This window comes from Vombatus ursinus, unplaced genomic scaffold (genome assembly GCF_900497805.2).
Source record: "Vombatus ursinus unplaced genomic scaffold, bare-nosed wombat genome assembly UNPS02014786.1, whole genome shotgun sequence".
Taxonomy (NCBI): Eukaryota; Metazoa; Chordata; class Mammalia; order Diprotodontia; family Vombatidae; genus Vombatus; species Vombatus ursinus.
The window spans coordinates 28,397,488-28,422,507 of NW_020954564.1; the positions used below are offsets into that span (position 1 = coordinate 28,397,488).

General features: G+C 34.2%; 1 protein-coding gene across 1 annotated transcript in view; it reads right to left on the minus strand.

Moving 5' to 3' along the window:
• Positions 1-144: 144 nt before the first annotated feature.
• Positions 145-25,020, minus strand: part of NETO2 (neuropilin and tolloid like 2) — a 33,687-nt gene continuing 8,811 nt past the window's right edge. The window contains exons 3-9 of the mRNA XM_027868012.1: positions 24,333-24,473; positions 23,027-23,275; positions 19,337-19,381; positions 19,123-19,250; positions 15,791-16,019; positions 2,910-3,023; positions 145-1,733 (exon numbers count right to left, since the gene is read on the minus strand). Of these exons, the coding sequence (XP_027723813.1) occupies positions 1,153-1,733; positions 2,910-3,023; positions 15,791-16,019; positions 19,123-19,250; positions 19,337-19,381; positions 23,027-23,275; positions 24,333-24,473 (1,487 nt within the window). The 3' untranslated portion in view covers positions 145-1,152. The remainder of the gene's footprint in view (positions 1,734-2,909; positions 3,024-15,790; positions 16,020-19,122; positions 19,251-19,336; positions 19,382-23,026; positions 23,276-24,332; positions 24,474-25,020) is intronic.

Sequence of the window (25,020 nt, forward strand, 5' to 3'; positions counted from 1 at the left end):
CTGAAGTTAAAAAGAAAATTGAAGGTTGTAATTCTTCATTAGCTCTAGAAAAATGTGACTATCTCAGATGAGAAGCCCTGGGTTTATTATATACTGCAAGAGAAATCAAATGTAAGGAAGCAGAGATACCTTTTTAAAAAAAAATGAGGAGCACAGGCTTGGAGAATTAAAAACATTTATAAGACTATAAATATCACAACAATGAATTCAATAATTTCCCCTTCACCAAAATTAATGGGCCATCCATTGGTGGCCAAACATTGAATGTGACTCAATGTTGGGAATTTCAAAGACCTGTTTAATTTCAGGTGTCTATACATAATTTGCAAAGGCTCATCTATCTCAAGGTTCTAAAACCTTCTATTATAATAAAGTAACTAAGATAAAATACTCTTAAAAGGCAATAAACCATTTCACCTACTTCTCAGAAAACACAGGCTAAGGGAACCAGTAATTAAAAGACAGCAGTATAGAAATTAGTTCAGAAGAAACAAATGGATGCAACATAACTCTGGGTCATAACTGGCACTGAACCACAGTAACTCTAGTTTTAATTTGACAAAATTCAATAACAAATGCCCATATCAAAATATATGCAGTGAAATAATCACCTTTATGTAATTGAAATGTTAAACCATTGACTTGAAAATACTTAGTGGAAAGAAAAAGAGAATGAATGTGAAACTGTGATGGAAACCTAATTTTTAAACTCATTCAATGATCAAAACTTGTTGGTATATCTGTAGATTTTAAAAGTCAGTGTCATTGTTCCCATGCACACCTTCAGTTACATTAGTAAAACTTAACAGGTAGCTTATAAGCCTATGTTTACACAACTTCAGAACAACCATTTAAAAAGTGAATTCAGTTATTTAACTGATTATTTATTTATATGACACTAAGCAACAGATGACTGTTTCCCCCACCCTCACTGAATTTCCTAAGTTCACCAACTGATTTGACATTGGTTAAGGAGCACAAGGGAATAAAATCTCCAACATTATAATAATTAATGACAAATGAAGATGTTTCTAATTTGAGGGGGGAAAAGGTACTGACTGCCGAAAAGCTTAAAAACATACATATGTGCTGTGTGTGTGCTGTGTATGCTGCATATATACATACTAGCGTATCAACTTCATCTCTAGATGATCAGAAGTCAATGGACATTGACCCTTGTGCAGAATCCTCTCGTCCTCTCACATAAATTTCACAGGGAATCTCCTCCATCACTCTGTCTTCTATGGCCTGTTCAGAACACTCATGTGACTGTTTGAAAGTGTAACTACTTTTTTTGAAGGTGCTATTGAATGTCTTCATTGGCTGAGGTTGTGCGAAATCATTACGGAAAGGAAGTTCCATGGAACTGAGGTTGGTCCTGCTTTGTTTCACGTTGGAGGCTTGGGATCCACAATGATGATCATGAATGCAACGGGAAGCAGTGGAAGAACGCCGCATTTTCTGGTAGTTTTCTAGTTCTTCTGACAAGTCAGCCAGATCTGCAGAAATCTCTTTGTCCCTCAACGAAAACAGTTCATAATGAGGAGGATCAAACGCTTCTTGGAACCCCGTTTTGTTAAAAGCAGTTTTGCAAGCCATGACCTTCTTTCGAGGTTGCTTGACTTGAACTAAAATAGAAATAATGAGAAGGACCAAGACAATCCCTGATGTGATGCCAATGATTGTTCCATGTGTTTTGGTGATCTGTTCAAATAGACCTGCTTTTTTCTTCTCTGTAGAAAGAGAAAAGTTGACTATTAAAATCAATGACTATGTCTTTGTCACAAGCAAATTTGGTAATGCATTTTGAATAAAAAGTGTTGAATACTTTGGTAAAATACACTGCAGATGGCACAATTTAAATTTAGATTTATAAACAAAGTAAGATAGGAAGCTCATGAACAGTAATTACTACAAGCATTTGTCAAGATACCCAGAAATCAGTTAGTATAGGCAAAGGAGATGATGGTCTCTAAACTTAGAAGGAGCGCACAAATGCATACATTTTGCAAATTTAAATAAATATAATGATACAAATTGTGCCAAATTCAACGTTACTGCTTAATCTCTTCTAGTTTCTTGCTTTACATTACTAACAGCTTTGGCCAAAAATATCACTGACTCTAAAGTTTATGCACATATTTATACTGTTAAACATTAATGATAATACTCAAATGACTGATTTGTTCCTACATTTGTTGAACTATGAATGACATGTTAGGATATAAACCAGGATGAAATATTTTTCAATGACTAACTGATGGTACTTCATGTCAAGCACACAAGATGGCAGTATCAGATTACAGCACCTTATAATTATATGATATTTACTGTACTTCTAGAATAAAAACACTAAGCAAATAATTTTGACAGTAGGCTTGCACACATCTGACCAATATCTGGTAAGCCAGATTTGTATATATTTCAGACATTACTTATTGGAATTACACAGACTAATAATCTCGTAATGAATTTTAAAGAATTCTAAAACAAAAAATGAAATATAGTTGTTTTATTTTGCAAAATTTTCACAATTTTATTATATTTGTGAATTAAAAATTCTTATTCTCAGAAATTCAAATTTGATAGAAAAAGTTACTTCTAAAATAATTTTGAGAACAAAATTAGATTGCTTTTAAAGAAAACAAATAACTAATATCAAAAAACCAATTTGGTGACATACTTCTAAAGTACGTTAGTTAAAATTCTTTTAAAGGTAATTAATGCTTTAATTACAAGGCAAAAATATTAATTCTTTTTCTCTACTCCAGTGCAGCCCAGAGAAGGTCAATGATCCATTAAAGTAAAACATTTAGAGCATATTTCTCCTTTTTTGCCAAAAAAAAGCTATGCTAAGCACATTAAAGTTACACTCTTCTCTCAGAGGTTAGACTTTGCACTGTATTCACCTTTACAATGATTTTCATCCCAAGGGTATGCACAGTTTTGAACACCATTGCAGACCAGAGAATTATTGATGCACATATTACTATGGCAAAAGAAAGTGCTGCCTGTGCAGGGAGCTGTAGGGAAAAAGAAAGCTATCTGAGTTGCCGTGAAAATTCAGAGAACGTCCAGATTATTAACTTCTCCCTTCTAAAACCAGTTCCTGATTTCAAACACCAAGGGAAAAAACCACCATCATGCATGAAAATATCATGTTGGCAAAAGTAATTATAATTATTTCTGTGGATCTTAAATTATAAGCCACAGAAATGGCCTATGTTACTAGAAAACACTATAGAATTAGGAACGTGTTTATTATATGATTTCTAGGAATACAAACATTTACAATCCACAAATATTTTTCCATTTGCCTACTTTCACTGTTAACATGCTTTCGATCAGCCAAATAGTTAAGTAAGTAAAAACCAATATTCTTTTTTTCTGAACCACTGTAAATGTAAATTGTTGTTAGACATGGTGACAGTATGACTTTTCCCCCATCATTTTAATGGCATTAATACATAACATAATAAAGTTTTTCAATATTATTAAAGGATGCTGGCAGGAATCTATTCTCTAACTTACTAAAATACAGTCAGAGCAAATATAGTCACATATACACATTTTCCATAAAAACATTGAAGAATATTATTTGCTATAGTATAGATAAAAATACGGCACTGAAAATTGCAAATACAGACATTAAAATTAATGGTTATCAGAAATTTAATCAGAACTATTTCCAAAATTTGTAAGGGGCCTGTAGATTTTTTTGTTGTACAGTCTAGAACTGACCTAACAATGTTTAAGTTTTCAAGACTGTGGGAGACATCTAGTTCATATGAGGATATCTGTTTTTTTTTTTTTCTTTTTAACTCCAAACCACACCTGGATCATTAAGGTCTCACACATTTTAAAGTGAACAGTGATTCAATTTTGTGTTGCAAATGCACACAAAATTCCTTTTGGGAAGATAAGCCCAAGGTCAGACCTGAGAGTTATTGGTTTATTAAATTTGGAGTCCTGCTCAGCTTAAGAGACAAAAGAATCTGAAAATCAAGAAGTGGGAGAGCTTAAGCGTTTTCCAATTGAGATAGAGGCTAAAAATATCATAAAGGAATCTAGTAGAAGTAGCCAGTCATTTTGGCACCTTCCATGAAAATTATTAGGTGAGATGTATTTTCTCAAAAAGACCAAAAAGGCAGAATTGTTTCTAGAGAGAAAATACCAGCTTCACTAAATAAAAGCAATTGGACATGGTATTAGGTCAGAACCTGACGTAACCTGAAATGTTTTCTCTACTACATCATTTTAAAACAAAAAGAAACTTAAAATTTCCTAGTCACTGACATTTCTAAAAGAGGCCTTCAAAGGTCTTCATATTTTCCTTGATTTCATTTGCTTTGATAAACATAATAATTTCATACTAGAATCTCATTAAAAACCATTTGACAGAGAACATTATTTGGTATAAGGTAGGTCCACCATGGACCCCATTGAAGATGAAGTTTAGTAATTTATGAAAACGACCTTGTAACAAAGCAATCTCATGTATAATCTTTCTTAAGACACTAACCCTAAAGATATACCAAGATTCTAGTAAAAAAAAAATGTAAATATTTGCAGTTAACTCTCAGTCAAGTTTTGTTAAATTCTTTTCTGGGTCAACCTGAATTTACATATTGAACATTTATTGACATACAATCAAGTAGGAAGCCTTAGACTTACCTTGTCCTCATAGAAACTTTGCAAATCAATAGTTACATTCCTTTACAGTCTGGCTGTAGCGTACCTTTCCAGACTTATTTCAGCTTACTCCCAGTCAAACTGGCTAACTTGCTATTCTCCAAACTCACACCTCTATGCTTTTGCAAAGTTTGCAAAAACACACCCAGAATGTACTTTTCCCTCACATTCATTTTACTGACTTTACCATCCTTCAAAGTTCAACTTAGGTACCAACTCTTAGGGGAAATCTTTCCTGACCTTCCTTCCTCTTTAAGAATTCTCTCTTCAATTGATGGGCATCTCCTCTGTTTCCAATCCTTTGCCACCATGAAAAAAGCTGCTGTAAATATTTTACTGTACACTTGGGTTCTTTTTCTCTTTCTTTGATCTCTTTGGGGGAGGGATGGGAGGATAGAGAATATTTAGTACTGAAAATAAAAAAAAAACATACATTCCATAGAAAAAGAAAAAATTTTTTTTAAATTACCTAAGGCTGACTTATCTATGTAAATATTGTAGCTGTTCTCTCCCACTCCAAGTAAGTTCCTTGAGGGCTCCTATTTCTTTGAATTTCCAGTTTCTATTTATTTTGTCAAATAAATTTACATTTCTTTTTTTTTCTGTTTTGTTAGGCAATGGGGTTAAGTGACTTGTTCAGGGTCATGTGACTAGTAAGTGTCAAGTGTCTGAGGCTGGATTTGAATTCAGGTCCTCCTGACTCCAGGGCTGGTGCTCTATTCACTGTGCCACCTAGCTGTCTCATAAATTCCCAGTTTCTATCACAGTACAGTACCTAGTTGGTAGCAGAGCTTAAGTGTTCCTTGAATCAAATTGTTGTAAATTTCATCACTAAATATTTAAAGTACTTTGTTGGTCAGCTATAGGTTAACTCATTCTTAGCTAAGCATTGTACTAGAATTACAAAGACGCTTTGAATTCAAGAGCCTGACAAGGCAAGATCAGATACAGGCCTTGTGGCTGAAGAATGTTTCATGGCAAGGACGCTACTGGGGCACCAGTAGACAAGGGACCTTGAACCTTCCAATCCTACCAGTCATTTACCTTTGCCAACTTATCTCACTTTTTTGGGCCTCAGTATCTCCATCTGTAAAATGAAGGGTAGACTATATGTCCTCTAAGATCCCTTCCAGTTCTGAAATTCTACAATTCTGTGGTATTATCATTGTATCTATCTTGACATTTTTTTTCAACTTAATATTTTATTTAACTAGTGACTATTGTCCTTACTAGGGGTTGTGAGAGTAGCAAAATGATGCTTGTTTAACCTAATAACCTAATAAAGTGATAAAAAGTATTTGTTTTACCTGTTAAAAACCTTGATTCTTTAATAATATTCTTTAATAAGAATTGGAGTAGTTGCTCCTAACCTAGAGTCCATGAACTTGTTTTGTTTTTTAATATTTTGTTAACACAAAATTGTTAAGAACTCCTGCTTTAGATAAATACATGTAGTACCACTAAACACACAGTTTCAACACAAATGTAATCTATTACTTTTCTCATTGATGGACATTTAGCCATTTGGTTCATTAATCCTATTTAGGTGTGACATAAATATTGTAAAACCAAGTTACATAATGTATGTACTTGGTGGGGATAAAAATTGACCTAGACAAAAATACACAAACATTTTTAAGTAGGGTATTCCTAAAAACTGAAGTATTTCTTTTCCATGACTTAGGTTGAGAACATTTCATGGTTATACTTTAAAAAATTATGCTATGCAGTCTGGATAACAGGTCTGTTATTTAATTATACCCAATTTTATATTCACTATGTAAAATATTTATTTCCATGAAGAGACAAGAAGCTGTTTTCCAAGATGTGCTGATTGGGGATGTAACACAGCAGGATATCTTCTTGGTGCTTTGATATGTCAATTTAACTAACATAAAGTTAGTACCTACTATGGGGCAAGGCTCTGGTGATATAACCATCATTAGCATCCAGTTTCCATATGTAACAATCTCAAATAAACTTGATCTGGGTTGTTCTTTCTTTTTGTCCTTTAAGAGCGGTTCTCTGCTTAATTTTTTTCCCACTGTATTTCACATATTGGGAGGAATAGCATTCTAATTGCATAATTTTCTTTAACCACTCTGAGAATTATAAGAATAATTAAAAAACATCATATATTCTTTGACAAATTTTGTTGGAATCTGGGAATTTTAGAATCACAATGATGCCTTCTAAACTTTACAGTTGGTGGCATTAATTTTTGTAAGATCAACAACATTAATTATTGAGGTTGATGTTTCACCTCAAACCAAATATATTATGGTTAAGTTATAAATCCATATTTTAATATAAATAAATACTACCAGCAAACACCAATGACAGTGATATATTATTCTTTCCTTATAGTTCAAGACTTCCTATTTTTCCTTTCCACTGATTTCTGGGTCACAAGATCAGGGAGCAAAGTAAAACTGGGGTTTCTGTTTTAGTTCCCCTGTAACAAAATGTGGCAACAAGGCTGAGAGATAGTTGTGCCCTTCAACTGGACTTTCAGGGGGGCCCTCAGGCAATATGCTACTAAAAATCATATTTATGGATTTTATTTTAATGAAAATGTCTTCTGCTGCTTTCACAGTTCAAGTCCTAGAAATTATTTTCCTAATATACTGTATCCTTTCTTAGAGTTGGGAAGAAGCCAAACATCGATTGCTATTCTGCATTGTCCCCTTAGCTGTTATGCTATTTCTGTCACATCTGCAATCTGCAATGGGTAGGCGTGAAGTGAATCTGTCATGCAGAATTAGTCCATTTATATAAACCTCTTCAGAAATATTGATTGTTTTCATGGGTGGATTCGTAACAATTACAAATCATTAATAGTTTAGGGAAGTCTAAAAATAGCTCAGTGACTTGAAAATAATGATAAGCATGTAAATTCACTGTTTGGAGCTTTGAAAGGTGCTTATTACATGGATATTTTCAAACTGGAAGTCTTGTTTCATAAAAATCCATGAAATTTCCTATTGATCTACACTGCATGCTCTCTTTCCCTCTTCCCTGCTACTACGCACCCTATCTGATTCATTTTCTGGTCCTTTGATTATTCTGTTAAAAGTCTAAGAGCTTCAAGCTAGAAGGCAAACAAATGCTCAATCAGTAGCAGTCTGACAACTTGAGTTTAAATTTGATGATTAGCATATCCACCTGAATCTTCCATATATAATACACACACACACACACACACACACAAATACACAAATATATCCACTAACACTTTAAGCTCAAAGTTTCCACATCCAAATTATCATCTTCCCCTCCCTCTCAAACATGCTTCTACCCCTTGATCTTCCTGACCATTCTACAGGTACACCATTTTCCTTGACTAGAAGCCTGAAAGTTAACTTACTTACCTCCTACCTTTCCATTTCCCCTACAACTACTAATTGACTACTGTCAATTCTACTTCTGTAATGTCTGTTGCTTCCCACTGCTACTACCCTATTTCAGACCTCATTGTCTTTTGTCTAGATTATTCCAAAAGTCTCAAACTTGTCCAGTTCTTTTCTCCTACAATCCATCTTGCACACCATTGCTGGATATACAACTTTAAGCATCTATTAAAAAAAAATCAGTCATATATTAAAAAATCATCAGTGGCCCTTTATTTCCTGCTGAATAAAATCTGAATACTTTATTTAGCTTGACATTCAAGGCCTACCACAACCTTATCCCAACTTCCATTCTCAGAATTATTTTTTACTAGTTCAAAGAATTTCTGAGTTGGAAGGAGACCCAATGGCTATCTAGGACAGCCCTGAAAAAAGACTTTCCTCTACAACATACACAACAAATGATTATCCAGCCTTTGGGGAAGGGACAGAACCTATTACAGTGGTGTAAGAATTACTTGAAATAATCAATTATTTTCATGTACATAGTTTCATTTTGTGATAGGATTGGTCATTTCTGTATGTTTCTGCTGATACTAGGTTGACTCAGAACATTTGACTTGGACCACATTCAGCCAGACTGAGTTTTCTTCCCACCTTTAGATAGTTTTCTATCACTTGCATGCTGGATGCAAGCATGACATATAAACATTTCATTGCTTTATTTTGTTGTCTTTTCAATTGTGTTTTTAAAGAATGGATATTATTCTAAGGAGTGGGTAGAAGGTATAGCTCTCTCTCTTTTTTTTTTTTTTGGTCTAGGCAATGGAGTTAAGTGACTTGCCCAGGGTCACACAGCTAGTAAGTGTTATGTGTCTGAGGCTGCATTTGAACTCGGGTTCTCTTGAATCCAGGGCCGGTGCTCTATGCATTGTACCACCTAGCTGCCCCAGAAGGTATAGCTCTTAAACAGCACACTTCAATGTGTGTTAGAGGTTAGAAATGTTACAATAGTTGGTGTGAGAAAGTCAAGTCTTTCAAGAGTCACTGAATCCTACAATGAAACATTGTCAGTTGCACTGAAGTGCAAAGGAAAATGCCGTTAAAAACAAAAAGCAATGCCAAGAACTGACAAACTATTGCTGTAAAAATCTGATCAATCCTCCAGAAAACAATCAAAAGCCTTCTCAGGGACCTGGAAGCTTAAGAAGTTGCAATTTTTTTTTTACATTGTGTAGGCTCCTTAAAGTTGGAACAGGGGACAGCTAGGTGGCGCAGTGGATAGAGCTCTGGCCTTAGAGTCAGGAGGACCTGAGTTCAAATCCAGCCTTGTACACTTGACACTTAACTAGCTGTGTGACCCTGGGCAAGTCACTTAAGCCCGATTGCCTCACCAAAAAAAAAAACCTGCTAAGATTTTCTTAGAAGAAAAAATGTTTGTCATGGGCAAGATAACAAAAACTGGAGTGCTAAAGATTAGAAAAAGATAATTTTAACTGAAGAAACTCACATTTTCATTTAAGACCTTCCCAAAACCATTGAAAGAAGAAGTCCAGGTAAGTCTGTAAAATCTGAACATCTTCATTAGATTGTAAAATATTCACCAATAAATGTTATCCATTATCTTATTCCTCACCCCCCATTGAGACTACAAGAAAAACAAAACCTATTATGAACATGTATAGGCAATCAAAACAAATTTCTACATTGACCATGTCCAAAAATCTGTCTCATTCTGCATCCTGAGTCCTTCACTTCTCTATCAAGAGGTGGGGCAGCATGTTTCATTAGTCCTCTGGAATCCTTATTGGTCAATACTGATAAGTGCTCAGCACAGTAGTATTCCATTATATTTATGTACCAACTTTCCATAACACTCCCCTTCAGATGGGCACCCCCTCAGATCCCCATTCTTTGCTACCTCATAAAGAGCCATAAATATTTTTGTACATCCTTAGAGTTTATTTTGCTTATGACTACTCTACCTTTTAATCTATGTCCCTCCCCCCACCAAGTCTTCCTTCCACCTTCTTCCCCTCTCCCTCCTAATTCCCTATTGAAATGTATTTCTGTATCCAAGTCTCTCTCTCTTCCTTATTTTGACCAGTTCAGATGACAGTAGGGTTCAAGTGTCAGCCACTTCCCACTCTCCTTCTTGTTTGTAATAGATGTCTACTTGTATACCTGACCATTTGAGATAATTTCCCCTAACTTTCCCTTTCTACACCTTCCCTCCAAGTGTTTTCCTCTTCCATTTTCTTTCCACTCTTTTCTTAAGATCATCAAGACATGATAGAACCACTCCCAGGCCTTGTCTATTTGAACTTCCCCTACAAACCCCAATAATGATAGGAATCAAAGGGGACACATTCATGATCTTCCCTTATTTGAATGTAAACAGTTTATTCTTGTTTAGTCTTTTATTATTCTTCATTCATGTTTACCTTTTTATGTTTCTCTTTACTCCTATGTTTGAATTTCAATGTTTTCCCACAGCCCTGGTCTTTTTATTAGGGATGCTTGGAAGTTCTCTATTTCATTAAATATCCATTTTTCACCCTTTAGGATTATATTCAGTTTTGCTGGGTAAGTTATTCTTGGATGTAAGCCTATATTCTTTGCCTTCTAGAGTATCATATTCTAAATTCCCCATTCCTTTATAGCAATGGCTGCTAAATCAAGTGTGATCTTGCCTGTGGCTGCTTGGTACTTAAATTCTTTCTTTGTAACTGCTTGTAATATATATATATATATATATATATATATATATAATATATATTCTTTCTTTGTAACTGCTTGTAATATATCTATCTATCTATCTATCTATCTATCTATCTATCTATGTATATATATTTTGGTAGGGGGACCTGGAAGCTCTTGATTTGGACTACGATGTTCCTGGGAGTTTTCATTTGAGAGTTTCTTTTAGGAGGTGAATGGTGGATTCTTTCTATTTTCACTTTGCCCTTTGATTCCAAGAGAACTGGGCAGTTTTCTTTTAAGATGTTTTTGAAATATGGTATCTAGGCTCTTTTTTTGGTCATAGCATTCATATAATCCATTGATTCTTAATTTTTTTCTCCTTAATGTTTTCCAGGTTGTTTTTGTATGAAATAGTTTATATTTTCTTCTTCTTTTTTTTTTTAGCCTTTGGACTTGGTTTAAATATTTATTATTGTCTCATGAAGTCAGTGGCTTCTATTTGGCCTATTCTAATTTTCAGAGAGTTTGTTGCTTGTGCAAGGTTTTAAACCTCTTATGCCAAGCTGTTAATTCCCTTTTCAATTCTTTCTTCCATAGTTCTCATTTCTTTTCCAAAAATTTCCTCAAGTGCTCTCATTCCATTTATAAAAAACATTTTTAAACTTTTAAAAACTCTTGCCTTCATCTAGCTAAGTTTTTCTCTGAAGCATTGCTTGTGGATGTCTTGGAGTCATTCTCTTCTGTGTTTGTGTTAAAGATTTTTTATTTTAGTACTTGGATGCCTTGAGCCCATTGAAGAAATGATTCATTCTGATAAATATATTGGTAAACCGAGAAGAAGAATTGTTCTGGTATTACAGAAATTTCCAAATGGAGACTGAATACTACAACGTGATCTTGCACCATGCCACACATCACAAAATGCTAAGTAATACATCTCAAAAATGGAGATAAATGTGCTTCAGTGGACTGGTAACTTATCTGATTTAACTCTCAATGCAAATCTAAGGATTAGACTTAGAAAACTGGGTCTGTAGAGGTATTGCTTAATATTCAATGTTATAAAAATATGATTTCATGATAAAGAATTAAGGAATATGCCAAAATCTTGCCAAATTATCTAAGAAAATTATTGGAGCAAAAGGGCACATTTTATACTAGAAAGGTTGTTTTATTTTTTATAATATATATTTATATTTTATTTTTAGGCAATTGGGGTTAAGTAACTCGCCCAGGGTCACACAGCTAGCAAGTGTTAGGTCTTAGGTCATATTTGAACTCAGGTCCTCCTGACTTCAGGGCCGGTACTCTATCCACTTCACCACCTAGCTGCCCCTACTAGAAGGTTTTTTTAAACTGTAAAAAGTTGTAGGGCTTAATGTATAGATCAATACACTTAATTATTTTATTTTGTTTCAAGTAATTAATTTCCACACCACTATACTTCCTGGGATAGGAAGTTTCCCATTTTTCATAGCTCTAATTGTTAGGAAGTTTTTCTTTACATCAAATCTAGATTTGTTTCTATGATCCTTCCACCCAGCATTTCTAATTTTGTTCTTTGAGCCCAAGTAGAACAAGCCTAATTCCTGCCTTCTTCTACATGACTGCCCTATAGATATTTGAAGATAGCTACCACGTTCTGTCTAAATCTTCTCTCCTCTAGGCCAAACATCTTCATTTGCTTCAAGAAGTCATCATAAGATACGATCTCACAGTCTTTCTCCATCATGGATATTCTCTTCTGAATTTTCTCTGGTTTATTAGTGTCCTTCATAAAATGTGGTACTCAGACCTGGACACAATAATACAGTTGTAGTCTGACCATGGTAGAGTAAAGCAGGACTATCAGGCACCTCCCTTGGCCTGGACATCATGCATCTCTTAATTAGGTCTGACATCACATTAGTTTTTGTCTGCTATAACATACTGTTGACGCTTATCGAGTCTACAATTTACTAAACTCTGCAGGTGTTTTAGAAGAACTTCTTTCTAGTCACATCTCCTCTATCTTGTACTTCTGAATTAGAGTTTCTTTAAAATCAAGCATAAGACTTTACATTTATGTATCTCTATTAAATTTAGTTCAAATTTAGCCTGTTGAGATCTTTTCATATCCTGACTCCAACATCCAGTTCAATGTTCTCCCAGGTGTCACCTGAAAAGTTGATAAGAATGCCATCCATATCTTTATCCAGGTTACTGATAAAAATGTTCAATAGTATAGGGCAAGCAGAGATCCTTGGGAGACTCCACTGGCAACCTCCTTTCTCTCTGACATTAAACTCTTAATGACTGCTCCTTGGGTCTAGCCATTTAACTATTTAACCTTAAATACACTATAATTTAGCTCATCTAAAGCTCTCTATGTTTTCCACAAGAATAGCCTGAGATATTATCAAAAGGCTTTGCTAAAATCAAGATAAACTACATCTATAACATTTTCTTCATTTACTAGTTTAGAGATCTCGTCCAACAAGAAAATAAAGTTGATTTAGTATGACTTCTTCATTATGAAACCACACTCTATGATCATCACTTCCTTTTCTGTTTATTAATTAGCATTCTCTTAAATAATACATTTTAGAATTTTGCCTGGAATTGAAGTCAAGGTTACTGACCTATAATTTACAGACTCCATTTTTCACCCCTTTAAAAGAAATCAGAATATTAGTCCTCCAATCCTGCAGTACCTCATCCTTACATGATGTTTTAAAGATCACTGATAGTGGCTCAGCAATCAACACCCCCTCCCTTCCAATTCTTTAAATACCTAAGGAAATAGTCCATCTGTGCCAGATGATCTGAATTTATCAATGGCAGTTAGTTACTATTTGTTTCATTAAGCCAAAGGGACTTGAGTAATTGATTTCCAACTGTCCTCAAATGCCACATACCTTTGTGGGAGCCACACATTTTAAGGGCTTTCTTGAATTTGTTTGAGGTGGTTTCCAATTAATGCTGTGTCTAATTCCTTTTTGGGAGCCCCACACATCTCTAGAGCTCATCAATTGTTTTATTTTTGAGCAGAATTGCTTGCCTGATTGTGGCATGAGTCAAGATAACATTTCCAGGATCCTTATGGCCTCCATGTCCATAGTGTGCATTTTGCCTAATGGTCTATAAACCCCAAGTACTTTCTTTTCTTTTTCTGGGGAGCAGATTGATCTGTTGATATTTTTCCTGGAGAGTAAAGGGTTGATCTCCCATCAACCCCAACTTCACTCTAGATCTCCATTTTGTATTGCTCTAAGTACTGCAGTGATTTATTGGAGAAGTTGGCTTTTCACTTGGGGTCAAGGGGTTGACCTCTAGGGAACCCCAAGTTTCAGATCTATATGTGGGGACTGCCCCACGTATCTTGGGAGATCATTTGGGATTAGACTTCCTCTTTGAGCAGGGAAACCTGTCCCCCCGCCCCTATCCTCTTAAAATTGTTTTGGCTAGGGCTAGGTCTTTACAAGTATCAACACAGGTATGAGCTATAGGAATACTTTGGGGGTGAATGTAAGCTCTAAGGGGATAATCAGCTATGGGAAATCTAGGCCCTCACAAATACATAAATTTTGGAGAGTCTAAAAATTCTGTATCATGGACATTGTTAAACTCAGTGTGTAGCATTGTGGAAACAGTGAAGAATTGTGCCTAATGGATAGTGAACAGAGCCTCACTCAGTCACAAGGAAGCTATCCAGGGTTTAGGTTCACGGACAAATGGGCCCCAGAGCACAGCAATTTGAATTAGGAAACAATGGCTCACTTCCCTGTAATCCTAGGAATTTGAGAGGGGAACTCTTCAATTTAATCCAGGACTCCACTGATTCAACCCTGTATTATAGTTGTTTATATACATGACTTATATCCTCCAATAGACTAAAAGCTCCTTAAAGGCAGGGTCTGTGCCATGTGCATTTTTAGATCCCTCACAATGCTGAATATAATGCCTTAAAATATAATAGTTTCTCAATAGGTGTTTGTTGAATGAAGATATGTATTAATGACAGAACTGGTTAGTTCAGGTTGTCATATCCTGTCTTTACTATTTATTCAGAAACATTACAGCCTAAATCACCATGTGGCAATTCAAAGGGATTATTTAAACTGCCAGATTTAATAATTCAGCCATATTTTAATATGTTTTGCCATATAAATATACAATCATAAAGCAGCAACATGAAATTACTAAACCCAAAGTCACTATTAATGAAGAAGTATCACATGAAGGCAAAAACTACCAATCAAAAATGGTTTATTGTCTAAAATTTCATAAACAAGACCTATATCTGTATACAACTTTATTGTTTCTGAGGGCTCAAATAGCTTTACAGAAACTATGCAGTTCATCTTCACACCATCTTCATGAAACAGGCAGAAGACAGAGGTTAATATTTGTTTCTCTGATTTATTATATGCCGCTTCATTCCAGCATTCCTTGATGAGAATGTAATATGATAGAACCTCATTACATATTCTTTGCTATAGAACATAATTTGGCATAGCATAAGCTAAATTTTTATTCTGTCCAATCTATTTTTGAGCCAATAATCTACAGAAAATCATCATCCTTAGGTAGATTTATCAGCCTAGTCCCAAAGAAAACCAGACAACATTAAATGTTAAGGTTAATTGAAATGTCATTTCTTCCAAAGATCTATTTATAATGTCAATGAAACCTTGTGAGGTATTCATGAGGCATTTGGGCTTTAAAATTTTGCTTAAAGAGAATAGACAGAATTAGTGGGTTGATTTGAATACTCTTATGAATCCAATATCAGAACCAATCATCCTAGTGAGTTTGACTGACGTTTTATGATTCATCACTTTTAGATATGGTCAGATTCCCATAGGGGCTATGCACAAATAATAAGAAAAAATAATATAAGAGCTGGTGGAATCACACCAGGTCAAAAATAATTTTTGGTATATTGATCATCTAGATTTCTTAAATGGCCAGTTAGTGAAAATCTGCTCATATATAAGACTGTTCAAAGAATATGAAAAATCTCTCACATAGTTTTTGCTTCTGGGAATGTATTCTTTACTTACGATCCACAAATGATGTAAACAGCATTCTGAACCTGCTAAGCCGGCTACCTTCATCAGCCCACATTCGAATCACTCCAATTCCTGTTTGAAGCATTACATCATTGGCTACAGTACTGCAAAACTTGGCCTTCAGGTTTTCAATAGAACTGCTCCCATCATACACTGCAACAAAGTTTCTCTTGCATTCATTTGAATGTTCCATTTGGTAGTCTAGGAATCTCAGATAAATCTGTTAATGAAATAGATGAAATTTGCTTTTGACTGAAGTTGCTCACATACGTATTTCTGTCTAACTCTGATGTCAGTGAGTTCCACTGAACTGATCACTAACCTAAGCCATTTGATTTTCCTTATTACATGGTAATAGTTGAGGGCAGTGAATGGTTCTGATCACTGAATGGCCAACCAACTGCTAAAATAATTGAAATCTGTATTCTAATTATTTTGGTTGTCTTAACTAATAGTCTGAGCAGTGAATTAAACTTAGTGCTTGTACCTTAGAATAATCTAGCTGATTAACTGCAGAAACACAGTACCTTGTGGAACTGAATAAAACCACTGACTTTTGATCCCACTAATTTTATTCCAGATGGGAGAGAGATTTGATCTGTAACACTAAAGTAGTTGCTATTAGCAGTCTTTTAAATACCCCATGTCCCTCATATTTCTAATTTTGTTAACATCTTGCTTGTTATCTGACACTTTGTTGCTTAAAATACCTGCTTTGTTGCTCAATTCTGTTTGTGAGTTTTCTACTTTGTTCTCCAGGAGGCTTACATATGGCATAAAATTTTCTTATTGATGTAGAGGTGATATGGGGAATTTCTGCAACTTCAGACATTCTTAATTCTGAATGGTACTACTTAAATAGACTGGGAAGGTTATAGATACATTACAAGAAAAGGAATATGAACGTCTTAGTTCTGTTACTGTCTATGCCAGGCATAATTCTTTGTACTTTGGTTTTTGCACATATGAAAATCCTTCGTAACCGACAAGCAGTCTGACCAGTTTCAATGTTATGCACATTAAAGTATAGCTTACAACAAATTATTACATAGAATGATATGATTAAAAATCTATGAATAGATCATCCTCATGGCTTCAGCTCAGATTATGATTTACTTACAGATGGTTTAATTTAGAAAATGCTTTAGTTAAAAACAAATTCTCTTTATTCTAATGGAGTAGATAGCCAATGTTTTACTCACTGCTTGATTAATTAGAATACAATCCTATTTTCTTTAGATAGCATACCAATGCCACTTCAAACCCACAAATTTCAAATGAATCTACCAATACAAATACCACAAAACTGTAGGTATTTCATTCCCCAAGTATATTTTAATGGAATGGAAAAATAACTTCTATGAATTAAAAGGATGTAGCTTGAAGAGCTTATTTATTTATTTTTTAGGCAATTGAGGTTAAGTGACTTGCCCAGGGTCATACAGCAAGTAAATGTCAAGTGTTTGGTCTGAGGCCAGATTTGAACTCAGGTCCTCCTGACTTCAGGGCCAGTGTTCTATTCACTGCACCACCTAGCTGCCCCATTGAAGAGTTTATTTTGATTAGGTATATTTTGTTTCTATTTAATGCTAATGAACTGTTTACTACTCTGATGCATGACAGTGGTGGTAGATGATAATCTTGTAGTGCAACAGGTTGTCTACTTCAAAATCTAATGCTTTGATTATCTTGAAAAATGGTACATATCTTCATAAAAGTGTTATCTGTGTCCATTATTAGGTGATGTAAGATATTATACTTTAGAATAAAATCAACAAATCAAAATTATGAAAATTAAAATGTTTGTTTTATGTTGTTATCAAAGATAAGTAAACATATGCCAGTGAGCCAAAACAGAGTTAATGCTAGTTAGAGTCATAATCCTTATGAAATTAGTTATAAAGACACATGTTGAGGCACATGAGAACAAGATAATCTATTTCCACTTGAGTATTGCTAAACTAATCTTGAAAGTTATAACCTAGCTATGGACATACCTTCAGGTAATATTCATAACAATATGGAAATATTAAAAATAAGTATGATTAATGACAAATAGAAATGAAAAGAAATCCTTAGAATAAAGCTAATCAGTATAGATGAAAGGGCAATTCGTATAGCTCCCAATTTGCCTAGCATGCTGGTGTTATACTTTTAAAATATGGAATTAAATATTGCCTTAGAGAATAATATACTGGAAGCAGTGCTGTACTGGCAGTTGGGAGAGCCCAATGAAAGCCTTAGATCTGTTGTTTACTAACTACAACAACCATTTGCAGGTCACAACCTCCTTAAGCCTCAGTTTCCTCACTTGTAAAATGGTCTTTGTACTCTCTTCCACTTCTAACATTCCCCAAGGATGTACTTTCTTCTATTTTTCTGTGTTCTTCTTGCTCTTGTGCTTATAAACAGGTATTTTCTAGTTTCTTGAATTTTAGTTGGATTATTATCAAATCTCCCTCTCTTTGGCCTTTTGAACATCAATCATGAAGGCAATATTTCTATCTTTATTTTGATTAAGTAGTTTGCCTCATCCTAAAAACACAGAGTAATTGGAGGCATTTTATCCTTTAAATTTAAAAAAAAATGGAACTTGATTACCATTTCAGTTTGAAATGAAGACTCATTAAAATAACGAAAAATAATAAGCTTCCTACTTTTAATGACTTTCTTTAAGACAATGCACATTCTAAACAGATAAATTGCTGAAAAATCTATAATATACATAAGCTCTTAAAAGGTGATTTATATGAGACAACAAATACTGTTAGACATAATTTCAACTACTCACATATTCCTAGAAGTATGAATGAAAGAAACTCATAATTAGAAATGAAAACATTTTTAACCTAGAGTAGTTTCAAGACTGTAACATATCTAATAAATGATCCATGATTAGCATGCGGTTCATTAATTTATACTTTAAAAATTGGGGGCTAGCTAGGTGGTGTAGTAGATAGAACACTGGCTTTGGAGTCAGGAGGACCTGGATTCCTATTCAGCCTTAAACACTTACCAGCTGTGTGATACGGGGCAAGTCATTTAAACCCAATTTTCTCAAAAAAAAAAAGTTGGGAATTTGCAAATTTAAAAATTATAGTGGATTTGTATTAGTCCTTAACTTTCAAACATTACATTTAGGACAATTTTATGATAACAATGATAGGTGCTCAATAAATATCTGTTGAACTGATTTTTTAAAAAAGTTGTTATACATATTAATAGATATAATAGTCCAAAGCAGCCTATTTAAACCAAAGTAGCATATAATGTAAATCCTAATTAATGTATTTCACTTAAAATGACTGATTTCATACAAATACCTTGGCTTTTGGAGTAGCTTTAATTGTCCATATGCAGTCAACTGCTTGTCCAGGTTTTGTTTTGTCTTCCTGTTCTACTTGACTAGAGCGTACTATTCCATCAGCTCCTGACAGTTCAAACTGGCAATCTAGAGGGGACACATAAATGATGTCAATGGAAAATAAGCCTCATTGTAAATGTCATCAGAAAAAAAGTGACAATATAATACTAGACCTGGGATGGGATTTAAAATACCTCCTAGGTAAGTAAAATCTGGATCTGCAACAAAAAAGAAGACAATCAGTAGTACTGAAAAGATTTTAGAGTTGGTTCAAGGCTTAGCAAATTTCGTGACATAGCTTTGTTGATCTATTTACATGCCCCATGCTTTTCTGCATATGTGCCTTTGCTTACATTGTTCTCTATAACATGAAATACCTTCCCTTTCCCTGTTCTCATGATTCAATTTTATCTGTCTTTTAAGGCCCACATCTAGGAAACTTTCCTTGACCCCATCCCTCTAGTTGATAATGATTATTTCCCCTCTTAGACCTCACATAGTAGTTTGCTTGTATCACTTTTGTGCATTGCTTCTGTGCTATTTTGTTTTGTCGTGTCCCATTCTCATAACTATATTTTATGCTCCATGAAGTTAGGATCCATTTCAAACAAGGTCTATCTGTACCAGTGGTTCTCAAAGCATGATCAGTGCATACTACTAGTGATTTATGAGCATCCTTTCCATTTACTGTAGTTTGGTACCTTGTTATATTAGTATTTATTTAATGAAAATAACATTTTTTGATCATGGTATTAATTAATATCTAGTAGAACATGGCATCTTCTTGGCATCTCAGCAAAAGAAGCACCAGACATCTCATTCTGGCGAAGTGTCTGTTTGTTTTTATAGTGGTAAAAAGAAGTTGGCAACCTAGATCCATAGGATATATATATATGTGTATATATATATATATATATATATACACACACACACACACATATATATATAAAATACACATATATATATATATATTTTTTTGGTAACTGGGGTTAAGTAACTTGCCCAGGATCACACAGCTAATAAGTGTCAAATATTTGGTCTGAGGTCAGATTTGAACTCAGGTCTTCCTGACTTCAGGGCTGGTGCTCTATTCACTGCGCCACCTAGCTGCCATCTAAGAACCACTATTCTACATGACACAGCATACCCGGTCAATGTAATCAAACCAGTTGTTAGGTATCTTATAGATAAAACACCCAAATGAATGACTAAGCTTTAAATAAATTGTCTGAACTGGTAGATAGTTTGGAACCATGTCGACACAGGCACAGATTTGGTTATGCACAGACCAAATATTTATGAACAAATATTTAAACTACTTTGAAAAGGCATCAATAAACAAAGCTATCAATTTAACAAGCCACACTATTTGAAACCCCAATCAGTTAACTTCATTTGTATAAATTATTGTTACATGGAATAGGAATAGGGGCTAAACCTATAACTTCACTGAGTTAGGGAACTTCCAGATAAGGAAACTCTTACCAATATAGGTGTCAGCTTCTATGCAATTTATGGTCTTAGAGAGTTCCCAGGAGCACTGAAGGGTCAAATCCTTGCCCAAGGTCACACAGACAGTATATGGCAGAAGCAGCACTTGAACTCAGAGCTTTCTAATCCAAGGCCAGTTCTCTTATCTAGTGGGCAATACTACAACTTATTTCTGAGAATATGAAAACATAAATTACCTAGGAAAGAACTTCTTAGTTGATAAGATTGTTGGGAAAACTAGAAAGAAGTCTGGCAGAAATTGGGTTTAGACCAACAGTTTGCTGAATATGCCACAATAAAATCAAAGTGAATGTGACCAGACTATTAAAGATCATATCATAAAAAAATTAGAAAAGAACCAGAGGATAGTTGCTCTTCCCTCTGTTGTTTCCCATATCATAAGAACAACTTTATGTGGGTTAAAGCTAAACTTTAACAAAATGAGGGAGATGACAAACACAAAGTTTCTGGAATAATTAGTAAAACACAATTTTTAGAATAAGAATCAGAATTATTAGAGTTAGAAGGGGCCTTAGAGAACTTCTAATCTAATTCTTAATTTGCAAATAAGGAAACTGAGTCTCAGAGAAGTGAACTAACTTGCCCAAAGTTAGACAGGGAATTATCAGACACTAAAAGAACAATAGGAGCCAAATTCAAGTCATCTGGCATCATATGATTGTGCCCCAAGAAGATTTTCAAAAAGACATTGTAAAGAAAACTTTGTTCTATAAGATACATTTGGCATTAGCTTATGTTATTTTATAAAATAATTTTTCCAAAGCTAAAGGGATATCTGAATTTATGTAGTAAAGTACTCATGATACTTGTGACCCAGATTCTCCCAATACACTTTTTTTTAGGCAATTGGGGTTAAGTGACTTGCCCAGAGTCACACAGTTAGTAAATGTCAAGTATTTGGTCTGAGGCTGGATTTGAACTCAGGTCCTCCTGACTTCAGGGCCAGTGCTTTATCCATTATGCCACCTAGCTGCCCCCAATACATTTCTATTTACTAGGAATAACTAGGATACTTTTTTTGGAGAGGGGGCAAACTTACCTGAGACAATTTTACTAAATAAATTATTATAATTCTAAGCATCTCAGCTTAGAGAGAGAAATCCAAAGAAAGCAAAATCTATCCTACCTTAGAAAATCTCTCTCCCAAAAGTCACTTTCAAGTTATAATTTGTAGTATTCACAAACAAAGACAAAATTCTACAATAAAATAAAACAGAGTTAAAGAGCTCAGGTGCAAGTTTAGTTGAGTTTTAATTAATCAAGCAGAAAAAGTCATTTAAAATGTCGTTCATACAACACTTTCAGAATCTTCAATCCACTAAATTCTACCCCATTGGCCTGCAGTTCTTCCTTTTAGTGGTATCCTTCTGAAATGTGGAGAGATTCTGAATCATTCTTTGTTTTGTGAGGTACCTACTATGTTAGAAGATTATCTATTATCTTTCCAGAGAACTGTTTAACTTAGAAATTTCTTATATACATTAATTCTTTAAAAAGTGAATATCTCTAATTAGTTGTTTTCTATTGTCCGCTTTCTTACCCAAAGTTTTCTCCCATTTGTAACATAGGATTTTATGTCATTAGGTAAAAAATTAAAAGCCTATAGAATATACCAAAAGACTACAGTTTTGGGGAAAATATTGTCCTTTTAAGAGTATTGACCTGGGAATAAGGAAACCAGGATTCTAATTCCAGTTCTAACTAGCTATTACTTCACCTTTCTGTGCCTCAGTTTTCTCATCTGTAAAATGAAGAGATTGGCCAAGAAAACCTCTAAGATGTATTCCAACTGCAATATGCCAATGACTTAAAAATTTTTAATACCTTGAAAATAAGTCTCTAAATGATACTATATTGTAAATCCTTTGATTTCAGGGTTCTCATTTGCTTTTACATCTCCATCATGCCTAATACAGTGCTTTTCTTTGTACAATAAATGACCAATAGTTATTATTGAAAAATCAATCCCAAAGACAGTAGTCAATTCATATATTAGAAAAAAACATCAATTAATCTAGATAAAGGCATTAGTTGGGTGAATTCTTCTGTTTCATCTAGATTGCCATTGTGAATACATGAAAAGAGCCAGGGAAACTTTTATAACATTTTATAATAACATTTTATAATGACAAAGAATATCAAAATTTTGAAGCAGTATAGAATCAATGGTAGTTTTTCTTAAGGTTCTGTTTGCAGAGTACTTTTTTTAGGTTCTGCCTAATGTCTTTATAGCCCTGCATCTGTGCCAATGGATATAGCTTGACTAGTTGATCTCCTTTCTAGCTTTAATTCTCTGTTTTGAGGTAGTCTTCAAAAAACATAAAGCCTTATCTGAAAAAATAAATTCTTACCTGGAATAAAAGAGTATTTTGCTCGAAATCCCAGTCCTTCTAGTTCTTCATCAGAACTAAACTTAATCCACATAAATCTGCCTGTTGATCTAATTAATGAAGGGCTTTTTACACCACAGTAACGATCTATAAGTGGAGAGAAACCAAATGGCCCATCTCGAATTTCCAAGTGATCAAACCGACATTCAAATGAAGGCTCTATATAATAATGTTCATCAAAGGTCAGTTCTATTCTTTGACGTGGAGCCGCTGTAACATAGAAAGTCAATTGGAAAAGTTTTTTAAAGAAGAGACTATGTAATGTACAAACACTGAAAAGGTCTAAAGAGGAAAAAAAATGGAAATAACTGCTGAGTCAATACTTTACAACTAAGGACATCAATATGAATGAAATAACATGCTTGGAGCCAATGTGAATAAATCAAGAGGAACTGGCAGAGCCACAGTTGAATTTATTAATAACTTAAACATTACAAAGAATATAGGTCAGAATACATAGCTTATATTATATTAACTATAGCATTATTCTTTGTAGAACAATAATAATTTCACCCCCAGTATATATTATTTATTACATTGCTTAAACACATATTTTATTGGAATCAAGATTTCAAGAAGCAAATATTCAATTCATGAAACATAACAGATCAATGAAAAAGAAACAGAGAAAAGATGAACAAGAAAAGTAAAGTTATATTAATGAGGATTATAAACAGAAATTTGCACAGGCTCCAGTAAATTATTTCAGTAATATTTAAGGAAGTTTCTCAGAAACCTTTCCCATTAGTTTTGATACTTGAAGAGATAAAAAGTTGAAACAAATACTTTTACTCGTTTGAAAGTTCTTTTAAGGAATTAAAAAAACCTAGACATTTCTTTGCTGTTGTTGTTCAGTTGTTTCAGTCATGTTCAACTCTTTGTGACCCCATTTGGTAAAGATACTGGAGTGGTTTTGCCATTTTCTTCTCCAGCTCATTTTAGAGATGAAGAAACTGAGGCAAATAGGGTTAAGTGACTTGCCCAAGGTCACACAACTAATCTGAAGCTCCATTTGAACTCAGGAAGATGAGTGTTCTTGATTCTAAGCCTGGCACTCTATTCACTACACCAACTAGCTGACCCCCTATACCACCTAGCTTACCATTACATTTTTATGAATGTTTAAAGTTCAGAGGCATTTATTTTTACTTGTTTGATCAATATTTAAAAATTAATTTGATTCAAAGTTGTTAAAACTACATCACCAGTTCTTTTAATTTTATAATCAATAGTAAAATTCAAAAGGGAAAAAGACATTTAAAAATACCTTCCAAAATATAGATACACTCCTTGTTTGGTGGGTATGATTCAGGATAATTTGGAGAAGCAAAATGACCTCCATTGCTGGTTCGAACCCAAATTCCACACTGGGTAGCTGGAACATGTTTAATTCCAATATTCTGCCCATCTTGAAAAAAATTATTAAAACCTATGAATTAAAGCAGATCAAAGAGACCCAATACCACACACACACACACACACACACACACACACACACACACACACACACACACACAGAACTTCAACCATTGTATATTCAGAGTATTATAAATATACTTAATATAATCCTTGGCAAATTTGACATACTTTAGCAGGAGTGAGGGGAATATAGATTTCTGTATATTATGTTAGGAGGATTGAAATGTACCATAGGCATAGAAGAAAGGGAAAATAAGATGTTTGGGGCCTTAGGCATTGCCTTAACTTACCTGATGGTGTGCTATCCTCAGTCTTGAGAAATATTTGATTTTTTTCTCAGTCTCGAGAAAAAAAATAACTGCAGAGTCACTAAGGACATTATTATGATGCCTATGCAGGCAACTCATGTATCAACACAGTTCAGTGTTCAGAAATTTAACTAAAGTTTTCTGCAGTTATTTTCATATACAATTCCTATGTATAGTTCAATAATAAATTAACATTAAGAGCTTTTATATAGGAAAGGGCATGCCCTC